At 55.1% G+C, this 23,512-nt stretch overlaps 1 protein-coding gene across 1 annotated transcript in view; it reads right to left on the bottom strand.

Annotated features, from left to right (window-relative positions):
- Positions 1–23,512, bottom strand: part of ANO1 (anoctamin 1) — a 164,762-nt gene that overhangs the window by 58,276 nt on the left and 82,974 nt on the right. Inside the window, exons 4-9 of the mRNA XM_067037794.1 lie at positions 9,861–9,959; positions 8,959–9,110; positions 7,379–7,433; positions 4,143–4,194; positions 2,024–2,089; positions 1,478–1,533 (exon numbers count right to left, since the gene is read on the bottom strand). Coding sequence (XP_066893895.1) covers positions 1,478–1,533; positions 2,024–2,089; positions 4,143–4,194; positions 7,379–7,433; positions 8,959–9,110; positions 9,861–9,959 — 480 coding nt within the window. The remainder of the gene's footprint in view (positions 1–1,477; positions 1,534–2,023; positions 2,090–4,142; positions 4,195–7,378; positions 7,434–8,958; positions 9,111–9,860; positions 9,960–23,512) is intronic.

Below are 23,512 nucleotides of genomic sequence, written 5' to 3'. Positions count from 1 at the left end.
GGCAGGGAGGCCCTGAAACGTTTCGGCTTCTGTCCCTGACGTCTTGGCAGGAGTGACAGCTCAAAGGCCAAGCAGGGCTGAGCAAACCTGGGCGGCACAGACGGGGCAGATGAGCGGGGCACCTTCTAGGGAGAAGCCAGAAGCGCCAGCCAGGACCTGCGGGGCCTGAGTCCTCCCTCGAAACATTCATCCCGCAACACGTTAATCACCGAGGCAACTCGACTTAACCCCACACTGCATTTATTGAGCACCTACTAGGTGCAGAGGCTTTCATGAGATGCATGCCTAATGAATGGCCGCCAAACGGTGTCGTCTTTGTGGGACGGGGAGCATGGAGGTCCAGAGAGGAAGGAAGGCTCAACGGTGCGGGGAGGCGGGGAGAGGAAGGCTCCACGGGGATGTCTTGTTTGCCCTGGGGAGGGGCTGGCCAGGCGGAGGAGGAGGGAAGAGCACCGCAGGCACAGAAGCAACAGCGTGAACGGAGGCACGGAGGTGGGAAAACGGCATCAGTCGTGCCCAAATCCTCACAGTGAGTGACAGGGGGCGGCGGCAGGACGGCTGAGCATCTTTCCCTCTGAGTCCACGGTCCGGGTGGACAGTCCTTTGCTGCCCGGCCCCACCCCCCGTTCGTCCAACGTCTTACTGAAAAAGCCCTTCTGTTTCTGAATTCCTGCTGACACCCTCTGCAGCCCTGGCAACTGGACAGGGCAGGTATTATTCCTGACTTGCAGATGGGGCCACTGGGGCCCAGAGAGGACAGGGGCTGCCTCTGCTGAAGGCCACAGAGGAGTGAGCGGCCAGGACTAGAATCTGGGGCCCCGGGCCCCCATGCCTATCCTCTCTCTCTCCTAGCCTTTGCAGTAACACACGTTTGGAACGTCCCAGAGATCCTCTGTCCGGAGTTCCCACACTGCTAAGGCCCCATGGCCCATCCCCAGTGCCCTGTTGAACTCTAGTCCTTGTTTCCATAGAGACAATAAGAAGAGAGTCTTCTCTCTCTCTATCCCGAGCCAAGACAACAGCGGCCGTGGCCACAGGCTATATTTGTCAAGGGGATACCAGTGGGATTTGCAGATTCGGCTCAGGAAACTGGCCACTTGCTCTGCAGAAATGGATACATCACAGAGCTCTCTGGTCATTCTGCCAGAGCCCAGGCGGGGTGGGGTAGGGGAGACGGAGCCAGGGAAAGTTCTCGTGGACCAGCTGGCCGTGAAGTTCAGATATGGCTGTGCAGAGTTCCTGCCACAAGTGCCCCTGTCTTGGTGGAATGATTCAGTAAGAATAGATGGCTCTGTGTGTAATTCTGGTCCCCACCTGGGGAACCAGGAAGGGCCGGGAGCGGCTGACATTTACAGGAGCGCCACAGCAGGAAGCCCCCAGCCCAGGATAACGAGAGCTCCCTGGGGGGTGTGGCCCTCGGGGGTTTGGAGAATCAAATGACGCACAGAGATGAACTATGTTCGTCAAGGTTACTTACATCGTGCAGTGGGTAGGCTGCCGAGTAAACGCCATTGGCCAGCAGGCTCGTGATGCCTTGAAAACAAAGGCAGAGAGAGGATTACGGACCGGGCCCGACTCTCCCACAGCTCCGAGTTCAATCAGAGCGGTCCCAGGACTGTCTCAATCACCGAGAATTTTCTCAAAGCGAGCCACACCCGCTTGCACAGAGCCCGACCACCTTTCCGGGGTTTCCTCCCCGGGTTCGACTAGGAGATGATAAAAACATGCTCTATCGGCAGAATTAGGAAGACACAGAGGAAACCCCAAGAGGAAGTTACATCTGGGAGGAAGGAGGTACCCCCAAACCTGTGATTCACCAGCTACCCCCGCCTGCTGGAGGGCAAACCTGCAGGTGAGGCAGGAGGATTGTAAGTGGTTAGAAAAGCTGAATCATGAGGAAAAATATGGATGGAAAAATTGATGGTGTCAGAAAACACACATACAATTTGGAATTAGATTTTAGGTTGATTGGAAGAGCCAAAGAGGAGGCCTGCGCGCCCCACGCGGGAGCAGAGGCACTTACCGTATTTACCACATTTTCGCCTTTTACTTAAGAGGGCAGAGTCCTTCTTTCTTCCCTCTCCTTGCCCTGTTTATACATCCGGCTATTAGTTACATGCAAAAGGGCCTGAAAGGATCAAAGCTGCATCTGGGGGGCCAAGCTCTCACGCTCACCGTCCAGCACTCCTGGGGAGCAGGGGAACGAGGGCCGTGCCCCTTGTTTGCTGCCTCAAGCCCCGCGCTGGGAGCAGGATAAAAATAGCCACACCTGCACTTCCTAGAATCCAGAGGTGTGGCCTTGGGCACCCAGCCCCAGAAGACAGCGTCGGGAGGGGGTAAGGCAGAGCTCGGCCACGCATGCGTCTGGGGCTTCCCAGAGGTCTGATCTTGCGTCGCACACATCCTTGGGGGCCAGTGCTGCCCAGGAGCTCCCACGAAGCCCTGTGCTGGTCACAGAACCCTCTGCCTGGATGAAGAGGCTTTCTAGGTGGTAAGGGGGTCAGAGTTTTCAGTGGCCTGGCCGGCCCACTCTTGACTACTGTGCTGTGATACTGGTGGGAAAGGCACTCCCTGAAATCCACTTAAAAATAGACCATCTCCTCAGCTAGCGATCTGGAAGGGTCAGGGCACCTAGGGACACTCAGAGATCCAAACCGGAGCCAGGTGGGAGCACGTGGCCAAAGCCCCATGAGTGGAAAGTTCAGCCGCAATAAAAAATGAACAAGGGGCCGGCTTCAGGTTCACTGGCTCCCACTGTCCCTATAGGATATGCTCTCAACCCCGTGCCGCCTCTACCCGGTAGCCTCTTCCCTCCAACGCCACCTCCTCAGAAAGACCTCGGATCACCCGTTCTGCGTTCCCCATCCCTCCCCATCCCCCTCAACCTGCAAGATTATCTTCTGGTTTTACCTTGCCATCTCTCATCTGTTTCCATCCTCCAGAATGGAAACTCCCTGAGGGTAGGGACCTTCCTGGCACAGAGGCTGGTGGGTGACCGAACCCATCAATGAATCTGGAGGTCAGGAGGGCTCTCAGACAAGGCCAGTGTGAAATGGGGTGCAGAGAAGGCCCCTCCGTCTCTCTGCTTCGTCACCGGCGCTGGGAACCAGCGCTGCCAGGGAACTGGCCAGAACACACAGCACGGCCCTGGGTGGGGGTCTGCTCTAGCTGAGACGCGCCGGACCCTGGGCTCTCTGCAAACCTTCACAGCAACCACACGAGTCTCCACCAGAAGGGACCCTACAGGGACGCTAAAGGGAGACCGAGTTCTGAGATGCATCGCTGGGACTAGACCCACGCTTCTCCCCACCTCTGGTGGCCGGGGCCACCCTGGAGGACCTTGCTCCATCGGGGACAGTTTTCCTGGCCTCCTCTCGACTCCTGAATGTGTGTCCCCCGCCATGACTTAGTACGCGGGCTTAGAGATTTCAGGCCCAGAGGGGCTCAACAGGAAGGGGAGAAAGACTGGGAAAAGGCATCACTTTGCCCTGAAACGTTCTGCTTTAGCAAACTCAGCCTGCGGGTGGGCAAGGGACCTGCATGGCGGGGGGGGCGGGGGGGGGGTGGGGCGGGGGGATGGTTCCCTCTGCACGTTTTAATCGAGAAGGTTTTGCACCTGTGGTTGAGGTGTCCCGTAAACTGGTACCCGAGGAGCCCAGCGGGGCCGGTTTTGAGGCAGGTTCCGCCTAAGGGCACACGTCGAGGGGCACCCCTTCCAGCAAGGCCACGGCCCGGGGGGGGCACCTTGTAGACGGTGTGCGTGTCTGGCTGCTGCTTCAGGCTGCCGCCCCAGCTGGAACCCTAACTACCTCCCCCTGGACTGTGAAGGTCAAGAGAGCGTCAGGACCCCTTGGTCACCCTCCAGTTTCCAGCAGCCAGGACTTACCGCCTCTGCATTGAGAGGCTCCACAGGCCACCACAGATGCCTCAAGCCAGAGAGGAGGATCCTTTGGTGCTTAAAAGGGCTGTAAAACCGCCCCTTGGTCCTGGAACGGCCCTCCTGTCTGAGACTGTTACACCAGGCTTAAATCAAAACCCTCTAAAAAACCCCAGCCCGGCCACCCGCCTCCCACAGAGAAGATGGAGAGGCGAGATTACACAGCGAGAGGAGAGCTGAGCTCAAGCCCCGAGCACGCCCTTACCCATGCTGTACTTGGCTTTGGTACACGTTGTTCTCTTCAGGATTTCGTAGACCTGTTGCGGAGACAAGGGGGGCATCAGAGCTACTCCATCCCGGGTCACCAGGAAGGGAGGTGGTGACCGTTACCAGCGCCAGCCTCCTGCGTCCCCCAAGGATGGGGTCAGGATTTGCGTTCTTGGGGACAAGGTCACCTCGAAGGGCCCACACTGTGCTTGCGCTCAGAAGCAGGGGCGTCCTGCGCACTCTGGTGGTGGGTCTCTGCCCCTTTTGGCTGAGAGGTGAGTTGGAATTCAAAGGCATGTGGACTCCGCTGATAGCACCACTCTCGGGTGTGGCCCTGAATGTTCTAGAAACCCGTGCCCCTTTTACGAGCAAAACATTTCACTTCGCCGCCTCAGGAGCCCCGGCTTGGGGGTCTGCCTGCCTGGGTCTGCGTCCTTGTAGCCGTGTGGTCTTGGGCTAACTACCTCGTGCCCCGTGCCTCAGTTTCCCCACCCACAAAACGGGGTGAAAAGAATCGGCCCTGTGCCATAGACGCGTGCGTCAGAGCACTCCGACCCCCCGAGACCTCCCCGAGGTCCCACCCTCCAGTGCCCCCCAGGCCCTGGGCCATCTGACCTTCTCTTCTCCTCTCCGTCCCCCCAGCCCTGTCCCAGCAACCCGGCCTCCTGGCTGTCCCCCTCACTCGCCAACCCTCTCCTGAGGCCACAGGGCCTTCACCCTGGCTGTTTCTTTTGCCAGAAGCGCTCCCCCACTGAGAGCTAAATGGCTACAGAGCCACCTTAACAAACAGGTCACCGAGCAGCCACCATCCCTGTTGCTCTGCCTTCTAACTTTGTTTTTTTTTTTTTTTGGCCGCCCCACTTGGCTTGGAGGATCTCAGTTCCCTGACCAGGGATGAACATAGGCTCTGGCGGTGAAAGTGCCCAGTCCTAACCACTGGACCACCAGGGAATTCCCTAACTCTGCTCTCTTGTCCCAGATTACACCACCCCTGCCATGTGCCTGTTGCTTCCCTCACCTCCCGCCCGTCTTGGGCAGACGCCAGGTGCTCAGTAACTGACTGATGAATGAATGAATGAATGAATGACCCAGTTAGCTGGCTCTCTCCCCAGCACCTCTTGAATCTAACCGGTGGCCTCATCCTGACCTTGCTGATTCTCCCATAACCACCTCCTCCCTTCCACATGCAGCCACAGCCCCCCTTCACACCCCCCCCGTGATCCCACATCCACCCTCCATCTGCCCTGCCACGACTGGCCACTGGCAGTGATCTTTCTAGGACCTTGCTCCACAACCATCTATGGCTCCCTAGTGCCCACGGGCTGAAAATCCAAGTCCTAAGACCAGCACCTCAGGTCCTTCCCCACTGTTCCTTGCTGATCCCGACTCGTACCCGCCTGCACACTGGGCTGCCCCAATATGCTAGGAGCACAGGGAAGGAGACAGGAGGGTCTGTTATATCTTTGTCTAGAAGGATGTTGGGTCTCAAGACCACGGGGTCCAATTAACCAAGGGCAAAGTTTTGAGTCACCAAAGAGTTTCTCTGGAGCATTGATGTTTTACAAACAGGCCTTCAGGGTCTCCGGGAGAGAGTGCCCCCAACCCCAGAGGTAATCGGAGTCATGGATCATTCAGCTAACACTTACTGGCTCGGACAGAATTGCCTTCTGTGACTTGGGGATCACGGTCTGAGCTCAAGTTTAAAGTGGATTCTCCACGAGAGGGGGCCTAGAGCTTACATTCACATATGCCCCCCAAACCCAGGCCACCACCCCGACAGCAAGAGTGAATTTACGGGGACTTCCCTGGCGGTCCGGTGGTCAGGACTCCGCACTTCCACTGCCAGGGGCCCGGGTTTGATCCCTGGTCGGGGAACTAAGATCCCACAAGCCACATGGTGTGGCCAATAAAATAAAATAAAATAAAACAATAAAGTAAAAAAAGAAAAAAAAAAGAGAATGAATTTACGAATCTGCACCCTGCCCTGTGCTTCCAGGAGCATCCTGGTGGCTCCAGATAATGTAAAAACTGGGGTGCACATACGTATGGAAACACAGCACGTGCCTCGGTTCCCCCAGCTGGCCATTCCAATTCTCTCCCATCCCCAAATGACAGAGAACCGTTCAGGTTCAACTGTGTCTGGTTCTCCTGAGCGGTCGGTGTCCAAGAGGGAGAACTTAGCTCTCCCGGACCACGGGTCAGCCTCGAGCTACGCTGGCTGCTGACATTTTTGCATAAACGAGTTCCTCATTGTTGATTATAAATTATGAGATTTAATTGCTAATTTCATCAGTAACGTGGTCGCTAATAAAAACCACAGCAGCGGCTGTGTTCCCGGCGCTGCCTCCAGGCTACCCTTGATGTGGGCGCACGGCTGCCCTTTGAGCAGGACGCCACCTCGTCCCGTTTGCGGGTCGCGAGGCTGGGAGGGGACACGGGGTTGATGGGACCGGGCTCTGTCTGTCCAGGCAGTGGCCTGAGCCCACCACGCCAAGGCGGCCTACACCACTCACTGTCCTGTGTCTGGGTGCGTGCCAATCTCAGGGTGTGGCTGTGAGGGGCAGTTATCTGCTCAAGGTCAAGCGGCCGCCTCCTGCCAGCCCTGCCCCTCTCCTCGCCAGGCTGGGCTTTCTGGGCCAGGAAGAGAGAGAAGCGGCAGCTTGGCTGCGAGGTTAATACTTGTTTAGACAGAAGTTGGGTCCTGAGCCGCGTACAGCCCAGCTTGGCTGGCGGACAACTTGGCGGCTGACGGATAAACATTAAGCCAATACCTGGAGTAGGGCAGGGCGGCCCGCTCACATTTCAAGCCACAGTTTGCTCGTCTGGCAAAGCTCTGGAAATCTACCCAAACCCTCGCCCCTTTGCCTCCCCCACCCCATCACTGCTGCCAGGCCTGCCTGCTCACAAACCCCCAGAGAGCTAGGGACGTACAGATGCCACTAAGGCCAAGTAGCAAGGAGGCTGGAGAGGCGCGCTGGGAACTGCAAAGATGCGGGAACATTTTGAAATAACCCGGCGGGTCTGGAATCCCTCGGCTTTTTCCCTGCTGCCCCACCCTGGCCATCCCCTGGCCCCTCTCGCAGCCCGCTGGTTTTATTATTCTAATTATTTCTGTCACAGACAATGAGAGCCCCTTCCACCCAGAGGAGCTTGGCTGAAATGAAATTATCAACCCGTTTCCCCGGGGCCACCTTGCTGGGGAGCTACGGATTCCCACGAGGGAGCGATACTTACTATCGTGCTCCGGGTTTTGCTGTCGAAAAAGGAATCCTTGTCAGACAGGTCAAATCTGTTGAAATGTGGGGAACAAAAAGAGACACAGCTCACTGGAGTCAGCGCTCCCGGTTTCTGAGGCCTTGGGGGACCACATCACCCCCATGAGCGGCGACCATGTGAAATTGACGAAGCTCTGTCCGCACGCCGGGTGTGACCCGACCCTGGGCATTTGGAAGAGTCTGTTCATCCCCTCACCCCTCGGGGAGGCTGGGAGACCCCCGTGGGCGGGAAGTGACCCCAAGGGCAACTGTGGTCAGACCTCCCTGGCCAAGGATCCCTTTTCTTTCCAATGACACCCTCGGTGGCAGATTTTAGTCTCTGCTGCAGCACTCCTGGGGTGATCCCACCATCGGACACTTTACGATTTAAGACAGTCTCCCTATAATTTCCAAATGGTTTCCGTCCTGAGGTCTTGGACCACACAGAGATTTCCTAAGGCTTCCTGAAGGCAGAAGGATGTCTCTGGAACACATTCCTCGATTCCCGACACACTCAATGTACAGCCGGGGAGGGCGACTCGGGGTTGGGGGTGGCCCAGAGCCTGGAGGTGAGCTAAGCCTGGCAAGGCAGGGGGTGCCAAGGGAGGTGGCCAGGGCCCTGGGGGTCACGGAAAGAGGGCGTCTCCCTCTAACGCGCGGGGGCCCGGGTCCTGGCGCCGGTGGGAGGAGTTGGGCCGGAGCCACTTCCTCCTCTCTTACGTCTTATCCCCAGGAGGGTCGGGAAACAGCGAGGGAAGCGTGTGGCCCCAGCCCTGTGACTAATGCCCTGGCCAGGGCTGAAGGCCCAGTTCTGAGCGGAAGCTCTTCACGTCTCGTGGGACCAGGGGTGTCCAGGAGCCTCCCATCCCCTAGAGCTCATCATCTTAGCCCCACAGGATTCCCAGACTCCAAGCTTTCTATTCCCACCCCTGTCCTCCTCCAGCTCTGCCCAGGGAGGCCCCACGGAGGCCTTGCAGCTGCCGCTGACCCAGGTGGCTATGCCTCATTGCCCCTCAGGAGCAGGGGAGGACGGAAGGTTCCAGAATAGGTGCAGCCCTGCCAGGCAACCGCACTGGCTGCGAGTCTCTGGGGCCTCGGGACTCCAGCTGGGGCTGCTTTTCGGTTCTTGGCTCCCAGAGCTCAGCAGCCTTCAGGAGGTGCAGCTAACCAGACCCAACTCCTTGCGACACATCCCAAGAGGGACAGAGCAGGACAGGGGGACAGTACCCAGACCGCTGCTTTGGGGCTTTAATCGCAGGCCCAGGCCTTCCTTCACATGGGCTCAAGCTAGTTTTCCCAAGTGTCACCCAGCAGGACAAGACTTGTTGTCCCCTTATTTCCTCAGTTAATAATGACCTTGGAAATTATTTCCGGGGCCTCTTCTGTGCTCAAGAACCACAAGCTCTTATGCGAATACGCTCCAGGGGCTGAAATCCCCACTTCATTGGCGGCTGGAGAACTCCCTCTGGCCTCAGAGGACCACGTCCAACACAGGGTGGAATCACCGCACCGCGGGGGGCCCTCGGGACGGGAAAAGCAGGAGGGGGTGTCCCCACTTACAGGTGCTGCTTCTCCCGGGAGAAGGGATAGGAGAGCCTCTTTGTGGTCTGGGGTCTGTGCTCCGCCACCTTGGGCTGGATGGGGTCCGTGATCTTCTGGAGCACAGAGTTGATCTTTTTCAGGAGGCCACGGGTCTCATTAATGTGATACAGCTGCGGGCGAGGCAGGGAAGGGGGACGCGTGTCATCTGCTGAGCCATGACTCTGGGAATCTATTCTGAGACGGGCAGGGAACTAGCCCCCCGCCACAGAGACGGCCCGGCCTGGGAACAGGGGGCGGGGATGGGCCACGATGCCCCCTCCACGCCCGCGTTTCTAGATGAGCCTGAAAGCTCAGAGTTTCGGGAGATCCCAGCCAAAAGGGCAATTCTAGTACATTCCGCAGAACTTCCCCCAACTTCACTTTTGTTTAAAAAGAGCTAATCCAAAGGATTCTGGTGGATCTGAGACGCTGGGAGCTGACTTGCTCCAGAGAACAGCTTCGTCCCCCTCCTTCTTTCCTCCCCAAGGACAAAAGGAAACCCCGACGCCTCGCTAAGCCCCTCGGGCGCACTGGTGGACTGCTTCCCAGCCTGGAGTTGTCGGAGATTAAGAAGAAAAACCCCAGCAAGCAAGGAAATGGAATTAAAAGGAGTCTGATAAATCAGCTGAAATACTGAAAGTAGGAACGGTCAGAGCGGGAAGCTTCACTGTGTTTGTATCTACGAGAAGTTCCTGGGCTCCTGTGGTGTCTCTGGGGGAGCGGGTTATACTCTCCGCCCGTGGGACCCGGGAGCCCTCCTGCCCTCCCGGGGGTGGCTGAAGCTCCCTCGGGCTTTCCTAACGACTCAGACCCTCCCGATGACGCTTTCCTGCCGGGCATCCCTGAAACGACCCCTATGGGGTAGAAACATCACCACTCACCTTCTTCGTCGGCATCTTCAGCTTCAAAAACTCAGCCTCTCTGCACAGCACGTTCCAGGGTGCGTGGATTTTTACAAATCCAACCCCGTGAATTTTCGTCTAGAAAGAGGGGAGAGGTCCTTGGTCAGCGTGGGCAGACGTTTGGGGCTGAAAACCATTTTCCCCTTCGGGGGCAACTACAGTTTACTGGGTAGCTGCTTCTGCCTGCCACCTCATGGCTCCTCTGACGGTGCTCCGAGGCACTGCTAGAATCCCCTCCTTCCAGATGATAGAAGAAAGCTTCGGGGCTGAGAGGGCTTCCCCGGGTCCGATGGGAATGATAAACAGCCGGGAGGGTGCCTGGAGGGAGGTCCCAGGTCCCACAACACCTGGGAAGTTCTCAGAGGGGTAGCCGAGGGGCCCCAGAGCAGCCTGACCCACAGAAGACCTTCCACAGCCGAGAGCCCAGACCCTTCGACTGAGTGGACGTACTCGGTGTCTCCGGGGCGCCCAAGCAGAGATGAGGAGGTGATGGTGAAGATGGTCCCCTCTGGGCCTCTCTGTGGGGTCAGGACACACCTCTGTCTGGACCCGGCCACCCTCCGGGTTCCCTGGGTCAGCACTGCCTTTATCCTAATGTGCGAGGACTCAAGGTAACCCTGCGTTGGAGTCCAGCCCCCCTCCCCCACTGAGCTGCTGTGAACTTGGACGAGTCATTTCTGGTCCAGCGTGTCTGAATGCTGGACAGGACTGGGCAGCTGAGGGTCCCTAAGTGCTGCCCCTCCAGGAACTGCACAAGCTAAGAGCTTCGAGAACTGACTCCAACGAGCTCTATGGGAAAGGCAGGACCACTGCCCCCCTTCACGGAGAGGAACACTGAGGCTTGAGAGATTAAGTCACCGCCTAGGTTCCTGAGAAAATTAAAACTAGAGCCACCGTATGATCCAGCCATCCCACCTCTGGGTAGTTATCCAAGGAAATGACATCAGGCTCTGCACCCCCATGTCCACTGCAGCATCACTCACGACAGCCGAGATACAGAAACAACCTAAGTGTCCTTGCACGGATGAACAGATCAAGAAAGTGTGGTAGACATACGCAGCGCAGTTTTATTCACCCATAAAAAAGAAGGAAACCCTGCCATTTGTGACAACATGGGTGAACCTGGAGGACATCCTGCTGTGAAATGGGTCTGAGAGACAAGCACTGCATGGTATCACTTGTGTGTAGAATTAAAAAAATGCTGAGGGCTTCCCGGGTGGCGCAGTGGTTGTGAGTCCGCCTGCCGATGCAGGGGACGCGGGTTCGTGGCCCGGTCCGGGAAGATCCCACATGCCGCGGAGCGGCTGGGCCCGTGAGCCATGGCCGCTGAGCCTGCGCGTCCGGAGCCTGTGCTCCGCGGCGGGAGAGGCCACAGCAGTGAGAGGCCCGCGTACCGCACACACACACAAAATGCTGATTTCATAGAAACGGTGTCGAGTAGAACGGTGTTTGCCAGGGGATGGGTGGGGGGATGGGTATAGGTCAGAGAGTACAAGCTTTCAGTTATAAGATTAAGTTTTGAGGACCTAATGAACAGCAGGGTGACTCTAGTTACTAATATGGTATCGCATACTTGAAAGGTGTTGAGAGATCAAAGTGTTCTCAGTGCGCGCGCGCACACACACGCACACGCACGCACACACATGTACACGCGCGCGCACACACGCACACAGAGTTAGCTGTGTGAGGTGATGGGTGGGTTAATTACCTTGATCTGGGTATAACCATTCCACGGTGTCTATGTGCATCAAGTCATCACAGTGTAGACTTTAAATATACACAATTATATTTGTCAATTACTCCTCAATAAAGTTGGGGGTGGAAAGTCGGGGCCTGGCATCTTGCAGCCGGCAGGTGTGGGAACCCGGGTTCACATGCAGGCCATACACACTCTTAATCGTGGGTGAGACCACACACGTCCCAACAGCTCTCTATTTTTCTGGTTTTCTCCGTTCCCCTTGCCTTCCGTGTTTAAGAGATTCCCTTTATTGAGCAAATAGCATCAACGTGGCGATGACACGTTTCCCCATCTAAGACGCAGGTAACGCCCGCAGACTCTTCCCAATCACCCCGAGATAACTGGGGTACCCATTGCAACAAAAAGCAAAGAAACACAGACAGAGGCGCTCTACGGCAGTGGGGTCCTCAGTCCACCAGACGCCTCAAGGGGCCCCCAGGGGCTTGGAGCGCATGCCGGGCCCCCAGGTTGAGGCGCCACGCCACCTTTCCACAATTCCGGGGGTCCTGGCAGAAGGGAGCCAGGCCACGGCAGGGGTGTGTGTGTGTGTGGCCGGCACTCGGGACTCAGTATGGGGCTGACTCGGGTCTGCGCTGGGCTCTGAGCCCCAGGTCCCGTCACCAGCCTCAGAGTGTACACAGCTCATGGGATCACTGCAGGTTTCTGGCAAAAAGCAACGGAGTCAAAGTCGCTTGGGACTGATTTTTGTTTGTTTTGTTTTGCGGTACGCGGGCCTCTCGCCGTTGTGGCCTCTCCGGTTGCGGAGCACAGGCTCCGGACGCGCAGGCGCAGCGGCCGTGGCTCACGGGCCCAGCCGGTCCGCGGCACGTGGGATCTTCCCGGACCGGGGCACGAACCCGCGTCCCCTGCATCGGCAGGCAGACTCTCAACCACTGTGCCGCCAGGGAAGCCCCTTGGGGCTGATTTTTAAGAAAAAGTCCTCAGTGGTCCAAACACACTCGTCCAGCGCCCTCCTCGGTCCCCAGTGAGACGTGGGGCTCCTGGTCGTCCACGTGGAGAGCCACAGGCGGCTCTGCCCGCACCCCGCCTGGGCAAGGGGACCCTCCCGGCAGCCGAGCTCCACGTGGGGCTCCTGCCTGGGCAAGGGGACCCTCCCGGCTGCCGAGCTCCACGTGGGGCTCCTGCCTGGGCAAGGGGACCCTCCCGGCAGCTGAGCTCCACGTGGGGCTCCCACCTCGCCTCGCGAGCAGGGCCACACCTGCTGGGAGAACTCCGGCTCATCTCCCTATCTGTGATGCAGAGGCCCCCAGGCCCCCCACAACCAGAAGAGCGAGCCTCTCCCCGGGGCCTCAGTGTCACTGCACAGGCCTTGTCCATGTGGCCCCAGCAGGCAGGCGAGTCCTGTCCGGAGCCTCGCAGCTCACTGGCCCTGCTGCCCACGTCGGGGCAGTGCAGGTGCTCTGCGTGTCCACTGAACGAGCGGAGGAAGTCCCCTAACGAGGAGGAGGAGGAGGCCGAGACGCACCGGGCGCTCACTGCGTGCCAGAGCCTGCTTCAGGCATCTGTGCGGATTAACTCATTTAACCTCACGACAGGCCCGGAAGGGCGATCCTGCCACTGTCCTCACCTTGGAGCCAAGAGGTTCACACTCTGCAAGTTCACTGTGAGTGTCCAGGGCAGGCTGGCCAATGGCCACAGACTGGGCAGCTTTAACAACACAAATTCATTCCCTTCCAGTTCTGGAGCCAGAAGTCTGTGATCAAGGTGTGGGCAGGGCTGTGCTCTCTCCAGAGGTTCCAGGGGAGGGGCCCTCTTGCCTTGCCCAGCCGCCGGGGACCCCAGGCCTTCCTTGGCTTGTGGCCATATCACCCCAACCTCTGTGCCCATCTGCACAAGCCTTCTCCCCTGTGTGGCTCTGTGTTTCAAGCCTCCCTCTCTTTTCTCTTCCAAAGACACCTGTCATTGGATTTAGTGTCCACACGAATCCAGGATGATCTGGTGCAGAGATCAGTAACTTACTTATATCTGCCAAGACCCTTCTTCCAAATAAGGGTCACATTTGCAGGTTCCAGGAGGACAGCTTTTGGAGCTGCCACTTGGCCCACGATACTCGCCATGAAGCAGCAGGTCAGAGCCCCACGGGGCTTGGGGCAGGGAGCTTATCAAAGTGGCTGGAAGCTTTGCAGAAGCAGGTCCAGGAGCTGGGTCCTGAGGCTGCTTCCAGGACCAGGGTGCTTGGGCACACGGACCAGACGTGCAAGGCTCGAGGCGTGCTGGCCGGCGTGAGGCACACCTGCAGGGAGCCTGGAACCTGACACCACGGCCCAGGGCTGGGGACTCAGCGCGCGGGCTTGGGAACGGACGCGTGGACTAGTGTGGACCAGAGGAGGCAGCCCGGAGGGCTCAGGCAAGGGGAACCCAGATCTTCCTGCTGCCCTCAAGGGGCAGGTTGGGTGGGCACAGGGGGAGGCCATGGATTGGGCGGCCTGGGTCCGAGTCCTGGCAGGCTGCTGTGTTGTCTCCAGCACGTGACTCAACCTCTCTGAACCCCCTTTTGCTCCTCTGCAAATCTGGGCAGTATAAGACTTGCTTCACACCTGGGGGGGGGGTGTCCCTGATGCTCCTAACACTTCCATCCAGCCCCGTGGCTGGGGCTATGGCTTCTCTCCGTGAACTTGAGGTTAGTGAGACCACAGCTGTGTGGACTCCTTTGGCTAAGAAGCTTGAAGCCGCCTCCCCAGTTCCAGGAAGCCCCGGGGGCACCATGAAATGACCGAGAAGTGACCATGGACGGCCCCGTGCGGCAGACCCCCTCTTTCCCATTACAGCCCAAGTTTATTTCTGTGCGCACCGCTCAGCCGCGCGCAAAGACCCAAAATATATTCTTCCGAGTCCGTGGAGAGTTTTCTCGATGGTGGTCAAGCACCAGTGCCCGGGCCGGCCTCCCTGGGAAAACACGCTCCGCTGTTTACGTGAGCAATGGGGTCCCTCCCAGGGAAACATCTGGCAGGATTGGGGAAAGGGGTCGTGGGACCGGTTGGACAAGAACACATATGGGATGTTTAAAACCTTGGTGCCTGGCCTGACAGCAGCCCACCCCTGCAGGAAGAAATCGTGAGATGCCGGGTCCCCTCCCTGAGCCAGATGCCCCGGAGCCATGGGTTCTGTCCTGACTCTGCTCCCTCTGGTGTGGGGAGGTTGGAGGCCACAGAACCGCCGGGGCCGCGCACCATGGCGTGGGCGTGGGGAGGGCCAGGTGTCAGGGTCCTGCAATGGCCTGCCACCAAATGCTGGACAAAATCTATCAATAAAATAAATGTCGCGTCTTAAAGTTGCTGAAGACCTGAGAAGACCCAGAGGAGCAACCAAGACTATGCCATCCAAGGGGTTTCTACCGATGCAGACACTTGGGCTGCGGGGGTGGGTGGGGAGGTTTCTGCCCCAGGCCCGCCCAAGATGGGGAGTCTAACAGAAGACCCCTCCCCCATAGAGCTGGACCCCCATGAGATGACACTTTCAGGTGACCCAGAAAGGGTTCCCTCCTCCAACCCTGGGAATTACAAGGAAGGCAGTCCTGGTGCTGGGCAGGAGAAGGAGGGGATGAGGACCACCCCGAGAAGTCCTGGTCCCAAAGGCCACGGCCACAGTGGGTCTGGGCACCTCAGCCTGTGACCTTGGCTCAAGGTGGTTCTGTCTATAATGCCCTCAGATGTGATGAACGCAAGCCTTTCTGGACAAGGGCATCTTCCTCCTGGGCTTGGGGAACTCCCCCCCCACCATCGTGGGCTACATAAGGGTGGTGGTCGGTGGGCAAGGGCGCCAGGCCCACCAGGATGGAAGATAGCCAGCAGAGTGACCCCCTCAGCCTTGGGATTCTGGGAGGATTAGATGGATAATGAATCAGCTACGCTTACCTTGTTTAAAGAAATAAACCTCAAGACAGAAAGGTTCTGCGAAGGACAGGAAACTATTAAAAAATGACACAGCCAACTTGGAAAAGAACCAAACAGAACTTGCAGAAATAAAAAAGTGTCATAATGAGAAGTGAAAATTCAACAGACACGTTTGAAGGTACTTGACCTCTCCAAGGAAAGGGAGACACATGGGCATATAGCAGGGAGATGCCAGTAAGGTATGCAACCCTCCACAACGCCCCCTGCTCTCAGGAAGAAAATACCAACCCTGATCTGTAGCTGCAGCATTTGCCAATTTCCACGGTGTAAATACTCCCGCCATGGCCTATTTCAAGCTAGCAAAGTGTTAACACCCGGCTGGCAGAATTCCGGATGAGCCGGAAAGTGCTGACTCCGGCACACCACGGGCCTAGAGACACAGGAGGATGTCAGAACTGCAGCCAGAGTGGCACAGATTTTAGCCCGACTACTTGGGACCTGGGCAGAGCTGCCCTTGGGGGAACTTTAAAGACATGACTTTTAAAAAGTGTCCAGAATTTACTTTATAGCAAGTATGCTTCCACAAAACCAGGACAGGCCCAAAGGAAGTCAGGTGGGGTGTGTAAAAGGCTCAGCACTTAAGACTCAAGAGACATAAACTCTTTAGAGCCAAAGAAATGAATGTGTAATGGTGGAATTGTGGCGAAATGAGAGCTTCAGGACTAGACAATGGCCCCTAACATCCCACTGTAGGATAGGCTCATGGCAGAGGCGCTAAGCCTGGGGATGGGAGTGGGGGAGCTGAAGACCACATGGTTCAGGGCAAAGAGCGTGACATTGGGAGCCAGGACCCAGGTTCAAGTGCTGGCCCTGCCCCTATTGGGCCTGATGGCCTTGGTCTCCTCGCCCCGCCTCTCAGAGCCTCAGTTCCTTCCCTCTGTAAAGGGATCTGAGCCCCGTGCCACACGGCAGGTTAGGGCGCCCACACCTGGTGGGGTGGGATTTGCTTCCAAACTGACAAGTCCCTGAGAATGTCTGTTGCACCTTTGTCCTTATGCATGCAGATGTCGGGATTAGACCTCAGGTTCCTCAAAGTCAAGGACCCCCACCTCAACGCCCAGCCTGCGAGGAGGGACCGCTCCTCTGTGCTTATCACCATGCTTATCCAAGCCCGAGACGCCTCAGAAACCACTCACGCCTGCAAAACCTCAGCTGGAAACTGCAAGAACATGTCCTCCTGTCTGTCCCATGACCAGCCCTCCAGGAGGAAGGACGTGTCATCACCTCCATTCTGCAGATGGGAAAACTGAGGTCCACAGCGGGGAAGCCACTTGCCTGAGGCTGCTCGGCCAGGAAGTGGCTGAGCAGGGTCTGGACGTGCACACGTGGCCCTCACAGGGGCCAGGCGGGGTCTGAGCCTCATCGGGAGCTCAGATATACTCACCACCTGACGGTGCATCCCAAAGTTTGGTGTGGAAGCAGCACCCATCCTCCCGCCGTCAGTTCCTCGCTTGCTTTTCAAAAGCAACATCCACAAAGATGGGAAACAGATGTCACAACGGCCCACACCAGCTTCGGGTGGGAACACGGAGAAACAACAGCCCACCAGCCCCGGGGCGAGGAGAGGAGCCCCGAAGAGCAGCATGAAAGCAAACTGATTTTACAGGGTTCGCGTGTCCGTGGCCTTAACAATTCTGCCAGAGCTGGGGTCAAGTTCAACTTCAGGGCAGTGCAGGCCTCGGTCACCCCCAGCACACAGCCGGCATTTTAGTGTGTGGCTTTCTTGGCAATGGCCAATGGACATAAATAATGTCCCAGCTTTGAGGCTGGACCTGAAAAATGCTGATGGATTTCAGTTGCAAGGAAACGTGCTGGCCACAAGCTGCTCTTGTCCGTTTACTGGGAACCCTGGATGCTGACCCCACAGCCGTTGGCGGGTAGGGTGGGCGGAGGGTCTCCTTGAGAAGGAAGGCCTGGGTCGCTTGTCTCCATGACCTTTTCCTCCCTCATCTCCTTATCACATGCGTTGTCCCAGGGGGTCTCTGACATGACACCCCTCTTGGACCCTCATGCGTGAGACCGACTTTGGGGGCCGTCCTCTGGATCAGGCGCCAGACCCTAACTTGACACCCAGGGCCCCTCTCTTGCAGGGAAGCAGTGTTCACATTGGGCTCCTCCGAGCCTGTGGTGCCCGGGGGAGGGTGGGAGAAGTGGGGCACCTATGGTTAGAGCCTGTTGGCCAGAGGCTCAGTCTCTACCCATCCTGTAATGAGGGTTATGAGCACGTTTCCTCCAGACCCATCACTTCCCTCTCCACCGTTCTTGGCCCCAGCGTACCCAGTACGGGGGGCCTCTGTCTGGGGCTACCTCTGGGGCTCTGAGCAGTGGATCAGGGGCTTGCGTGGATGTTGGGGCCTCCTTCCCTGGGATGTTTCTGATGGCTCCTGGGAAACAGGCTCGTACTCTCCTCACATCTCCAAGTATGGTCCAGGGTCGGCGCTTCATACGCCCTGCGAGCAGGTTAGAAGCGCAGGGTGAAAGCGTGCAGACCTGCTGAGTCAGAGCCTGCAGTGTGGCAGGACCCCATCGGGTTCCCGTGCACATCCCGGGCCCTGCACCGAGGCAGCCAGGCCGAGGCTTTGTCCCCACCGGACCACCTGCCCTGCTCTGCCCTCCAACCACGAGCCATGCCTCCCCCCACCGCTGCTGTACCTCTAGGGGTCCTGCACGAGCCACCCCACTCCTGGGATAACACCCCTGTGCAGAGTCTCAGCTCTGTAGAGCGGTGAATGGTACCCCCCAAAAGAGACATCCACATCCTAACTCCCCGTATCTGTGACGGGGACCTTATTCGGAAATGGGGTCTTTGCAGATGTAATCAAGTTAAGACCGGGTTATACTGGATTAGGATGGGCCTTAAGCAGAATGACTGGTGTCCTTATGAGAAGAGGAGAGACGGACAGAGGAGGAGGCCACGTGAAGACGAGGCACAGGTTGGAGGGGTGCGGCCACAAGCCCAGGAACACCCAGAGCCCCCAGAAGCTGGAAGCGGCGAGAGGAAGGCTCCCCTAGAGTCTTGGGAGGGAGCACGGCCCTGCTGACACCTTGACTTTGGACTTCTGGCTTCCAGAACCGGGAGGGAATCAACTTGTGTTGTTTTAAGCCCCCCCAAGTTTTGGTCATTGGTTCCGGCAGCCCCAGGACACTCACTGTTCTGTGTCCCTAAGGACCGCCCCCCACTGTGCCCTCAGCCAGGCCGGTCTTCCACTGGTCATCACGGGATGTCTTCACAACAATAAACCTCCTGACTCGGGAGAAAGGCTCGCACGGCGCACAGGGGCCCCATCCGTGTGGGGCTCGTGGCCCACGCTGCCCGGGAGCGGCTCAGTCTCACACACCCGCTGGCCCCTGGGGGAGCAAAGGCAGGTCACACACCTCTGCGCTGCTGGTGACTTCCATGTGCTGCCTGGCCACAGCCGGGCCAGCAGAGAGTTGAGGAGGGGTTCCCAGGTGCTCAGGAGGCCTTACTTAACTGCCCTCCCCCCTTTTCTCTCCCTCTCACTTTTGTTTTGCTCTCCACGCCCACCCCTCCACCCCCATCCAGCCTTTAAAGCAGGTTCTCAATGTTGGCTCGCCGGGGATATTGGCGACGTCGGGGGACATTTTTGGTTGCATTTAGGGATGCTGCAAAATACTGAACACTAGCAGTGCCAAGGCTGAGAAACTCTGCTTTAAAGCAACGATTCTTCATCTTTTGGGCGTCATTGTTTGAGTATCTGATGGATTCCACGGATTTTTTTCTCCCCAGGAAAGTGCACAGAAGTCCCTAAATTTTGCTTCGAAGTGGGTAAGATTGTGCGATTGGGCTCTCTCTCTGAGGCTATCTTGTTCCCCAAACTGCAAACCCTTTCACTCCTTGTAATCAGAGCACACCCCGGGAATGAGTCATGAGCCGGGCATCTCCCTGCTAATCTCACTGGCAGGAGACTGTATACACCCGCAGACGGCACACACCCCGCCGGCCGGCTGGCCCCTGAATAGATTCTGGTCTCAGGTGAGCAGGGGAAAGCAACAGGCTGCAGCGAACGAAGGTCCTTTCAGCAGCCTCGGGGCCTAGTTCACCTCAGAGGGAAGCTTGGGATTGCAAGGGCCCATGGGAAACTCAGTTATGATCTGAAAGACTACAGCAGGAAGACAGTTCACACTCAACTCCAGCTGCTTTGAAACCTTGAACTGTCTAATTTATACCACAGTAATATTTTCGTTTAAAAAAGACCCAATCTGCATGAAGAACCTAGGGACAAGATGGGAATAAAGACACAGACCTACTACAGCATGGACTTGAGGATATGGGGAGGGGGAAGGGTAAGCTGGGACGAAGTGAGAGAGTGGCATGGACATATATACACTACCAAACGTAAAACTGATAGCTAGTGGGAAGCAGCCGCATAGCACAGGGAGATCAGCTCGGTGCTTTGTGACCACCTAGAGGGGTGGGATAGGGATGGTGGGAGGGAGAAGCAAGAGGGAGGAGATATGGGGACATATGTATACGTATAACTGATTCACTTTGTTATAAAGCAGAAACTAACACACCATTGTAAAGCAATTATACTCCAATAAAGATGTTAAAAAAAAAAAAAGACCCAATCTGAAAAACTGAAACCATTTCCTCTAAGATCAGGAACAAGACAAGTTTGCCCAATCTCACCACTATTATTCAACATAGTTTTGGAAGTTTTAGCCACAGCAATCAGAGAAGAAAAAGAAATAAAAGGAATCCAAATCAGAAAAGAAGAAGTAAAACTGTCACTGTTTGCAGATGACATGATACTATACATAGAGAATCCTAAAGGTGCTACCAGAAAACTACTAGAGCTAATCAATGAATTTGGTAGAGTAGCAGGATACAAAATTAATGCACAGAAATCTCTGGCATTCCTATACACTAATGATGAAAAATCTGAAAGAGAAATTAAGGAAACACTCCCATTTACCATTACAACAAAAAGAATAAAATACCTAGGAATAAACCTACCTAAGGAGACAAAAGACCTGTATGCAGAAAACTATAAGACACTGATGAAAGAAATTAAAGACAATACAAACAGATGGAGAGATATACTATGTTCTTGGATTGGAAGAATCAACATTGTGAAAATGACTCTACTACCCAAAGCAATCTACAGATTCAATGCGATCCCTATCAAATTACCACTGGCATTTTTTACAGAACTAGAACAAAAACTTTAACAATTTGTATGGAAACACAAAAGACCCCAAATAGCCAAAGCAATCTTGAGAAAGAAAAACATAGCTAGAGGAATCAGGCTCCCTGACTTCAGACTATACTACAAAGCTACAGTAATCAGGACAGTATGGTACTGGCACAAAAAAAGAAATATAGATCAATGGAATAGGACAGAAAGCCCAGAGATAAACCCACACACATATGGTCACCTTACCTTTGATAAAGCAGGCAAGAGTATACAATGGAGAAAAGATACCTCTTCAATAAGTGGTACTGGGAAAACTGGACAGCTACATGTAAAAGAATGAAATTAGAACACTTCCTAACACCATACACAGAAATAAACTCAAAATGGACTAAAGACCTAAATGTAAGGCCAGACACTATAAAACTCTTAGAGAAAAACATAGGCAGAACACTCTATCACATAAATCACAGCAAGATCCTTTTTGACCCACCTCCTAGAGAAATGGAAATAAAACCAAAAATAAACAAATGGGACCTAATGAAACTTAAAACCTTTTGCACAGCAAAGGAAACCATAAAAAAGACAAAAAGACAACACTCAGAATGGGAGAAAATATTTGCAAATGAAGCAACTGACAAAGGATTAATCTCCAAAATATATAAGCAGCTCATGCAGCTCAGTATCAAAAAAACAAACCATCCAATCCAAAAATGGGCAGAAGACCTAAACAGACATTTCTCCAAAGAAGATATACAGTTCGCCAACAAACACATGAAAGGAGGCTCAACATCACTAATCATTAGAGAAATGCAAATCAAAACTACCTCACACCGGTCAGAATGGCCATCATCAAAAAATTTACAGGGCTTCCCTGGTGGCGCAGTGGTTGAGAGTCCACCTGCCAATGCAGGGGACACGGGTTCGTGCCCCGGTCCGGGAAGATCCCACATGCCGTGGAGCAGCTGGGCCCATGAGCCATGGCCGCTGAGCCTGCGCGTCCGGAGTCTGTGCTCCGCAAAGGGAGAGGCCACAGCAGTGAGAGGCCCGCATACCACCAAAAACAAACAAACAAACAAACAAACAAACAAAAATTTACAAACAATAAATGCTGGAGAGGGTGTGGAGAAAAGGGAACCCAACTGCACTGTTCGTGGGAATATAAATTGATACAGCCACTATGGAGAACAGTATGGAGGTTCCTTAAAAAACTAAAAATAGAACTATCATATGACCCAGCAATCCCGCTACTGGGCATATACCCTCAGAAAACCACAATTCAAAAAGAGTCACATACCACAATGTTCATTACAGCACTATTTACAATAACCAGGACATGGAAGCGACCGAAGTGTCCATGGACAGTTGAGTGGATAAGAAAGATATGGCACATATATACAATGGAATATTACTCAGCCATAAAAAGAAACAAAATTGAGTTATTTGTAGTGAGGTGGATGGACCTAGAGTCTGTCATACAGAGTGAAGTAAGTCAGAAAGAGAAAAACAAATACCATAGGCTAACACATATATATGGAATCTAAAAAAAAAAAAAAGGTTCTAATGAACCTAAGGGCAGGACAGGAATAAAGACACAGATGTAGAGAATGGACTTGAGGACACGGGGAGGGGGAAGGGTAAGCTGGGACAAAGTGAGAGAGTAGCATTGACATATATACACTGCCAATTGTAAAATGGATAGCTAGTGGGAAGAAGCCGCATAGCACAGGGAGATCAGCTCGGTGCTTTGTGACCACCTAGAGGGGTGGGATAGGGACGATGGGAGGGAGACGCAAGAGGGAGGAGATATGGGGATATATGTGTACGTATAGCTGATTCACTTTGTTATACAACAGAAACTAACACAACACTGTAAAGCAATTATACTCCAATAAAGACTTTAAAAAAAAAAAAGCCAATCAACTGCTGGAAAAGCTTTTGAAGCTCTAGAGCCAAATTATCAATGAAATTTTGGGTCACTGTGATCTTGTGATTTGTAATAAGAAAAAGATTTTCAGTCTTTGTCCCCAGGTCCTGGCACAGAGTTTCTAAAACTCTAGGAATTTCCTAAGTGGGGCGAGCAATAACGGTGTCTCTTGTTAGGTGAATGAGGTGACTTTTTGGAAAGAACCTCCTTTCCAAAGGATGGGGGCTGGTTGCCGGGGGAACCAACCACGTAGTTAGAGGGTTGGAGCTTCTGGTCCCTCCCCGGATGTCTGGGCAGGTCAGAAGGGCTGCAGGTTGAATCAATCGCCAATGGCCAGTGATCTAATCTAATATCGTGCCTGTGTAATGAATCCTCTATAAAGACTCAAAAGGACAGGGTCCGGAGAGCTTCTGGCTTGGTGACCACGTGCAGATTTGGGGAGAACGGTGCTCAGAGAGTATGTGAGCGCCACGCCCTTCCTCACACCTCGCCCGGGGCATCTCTTCCATCTGGCTGCTCCTGAGTTATTTCCTTTTATAATAAACCAGCGATCTAGTAAGTAACATGCTTCTCTGAGTTCTGTGTGTTGCTCTAGCAAATTAATAGAACCCAAAGTCCTTAGAACCTCTGAACTGTAGCCAGTGGGTCAGAGCACAGGTGACAACTTGGGCTTGCAAATGACGGCTGGTGGGGGGTGGATGGCCTTGTAGAGCCCTTAACCTTGGGGTCTGACGCTACCTCCAGATGGGTCGTGTCCAAACTGATTCAAGTGGTAGGACATCCAGCTGGTGTTGGAGAAGTGCTGGGTGGCGGGGGGGAAAGAACCCGTATGTGTTGGAAGTGGGTGCGGAATCCTCATCGCTTATTGGGACAATTCAATCTTTTTTGGGGGCCGT

Source organism: Kogia breviceps, chromosome 7, assembly GCF_026419965.1.
Source record: "Kogia breviceps isolate mKogBre1 chromosome 7, mKogBre1 haplotype 1, whole genome shotgun sequence".
NCBI lineage: Eukaryota > Metazoa > Chordata > Mammalia > Artiodactyla > Physeteridae > Kogia > Kogia breviceps.
The sequence above is the reverse complement of the archived record's forward strand: the minus strand, read 5'-3'. Positions and strand labels throughout refer to the sequence as shown.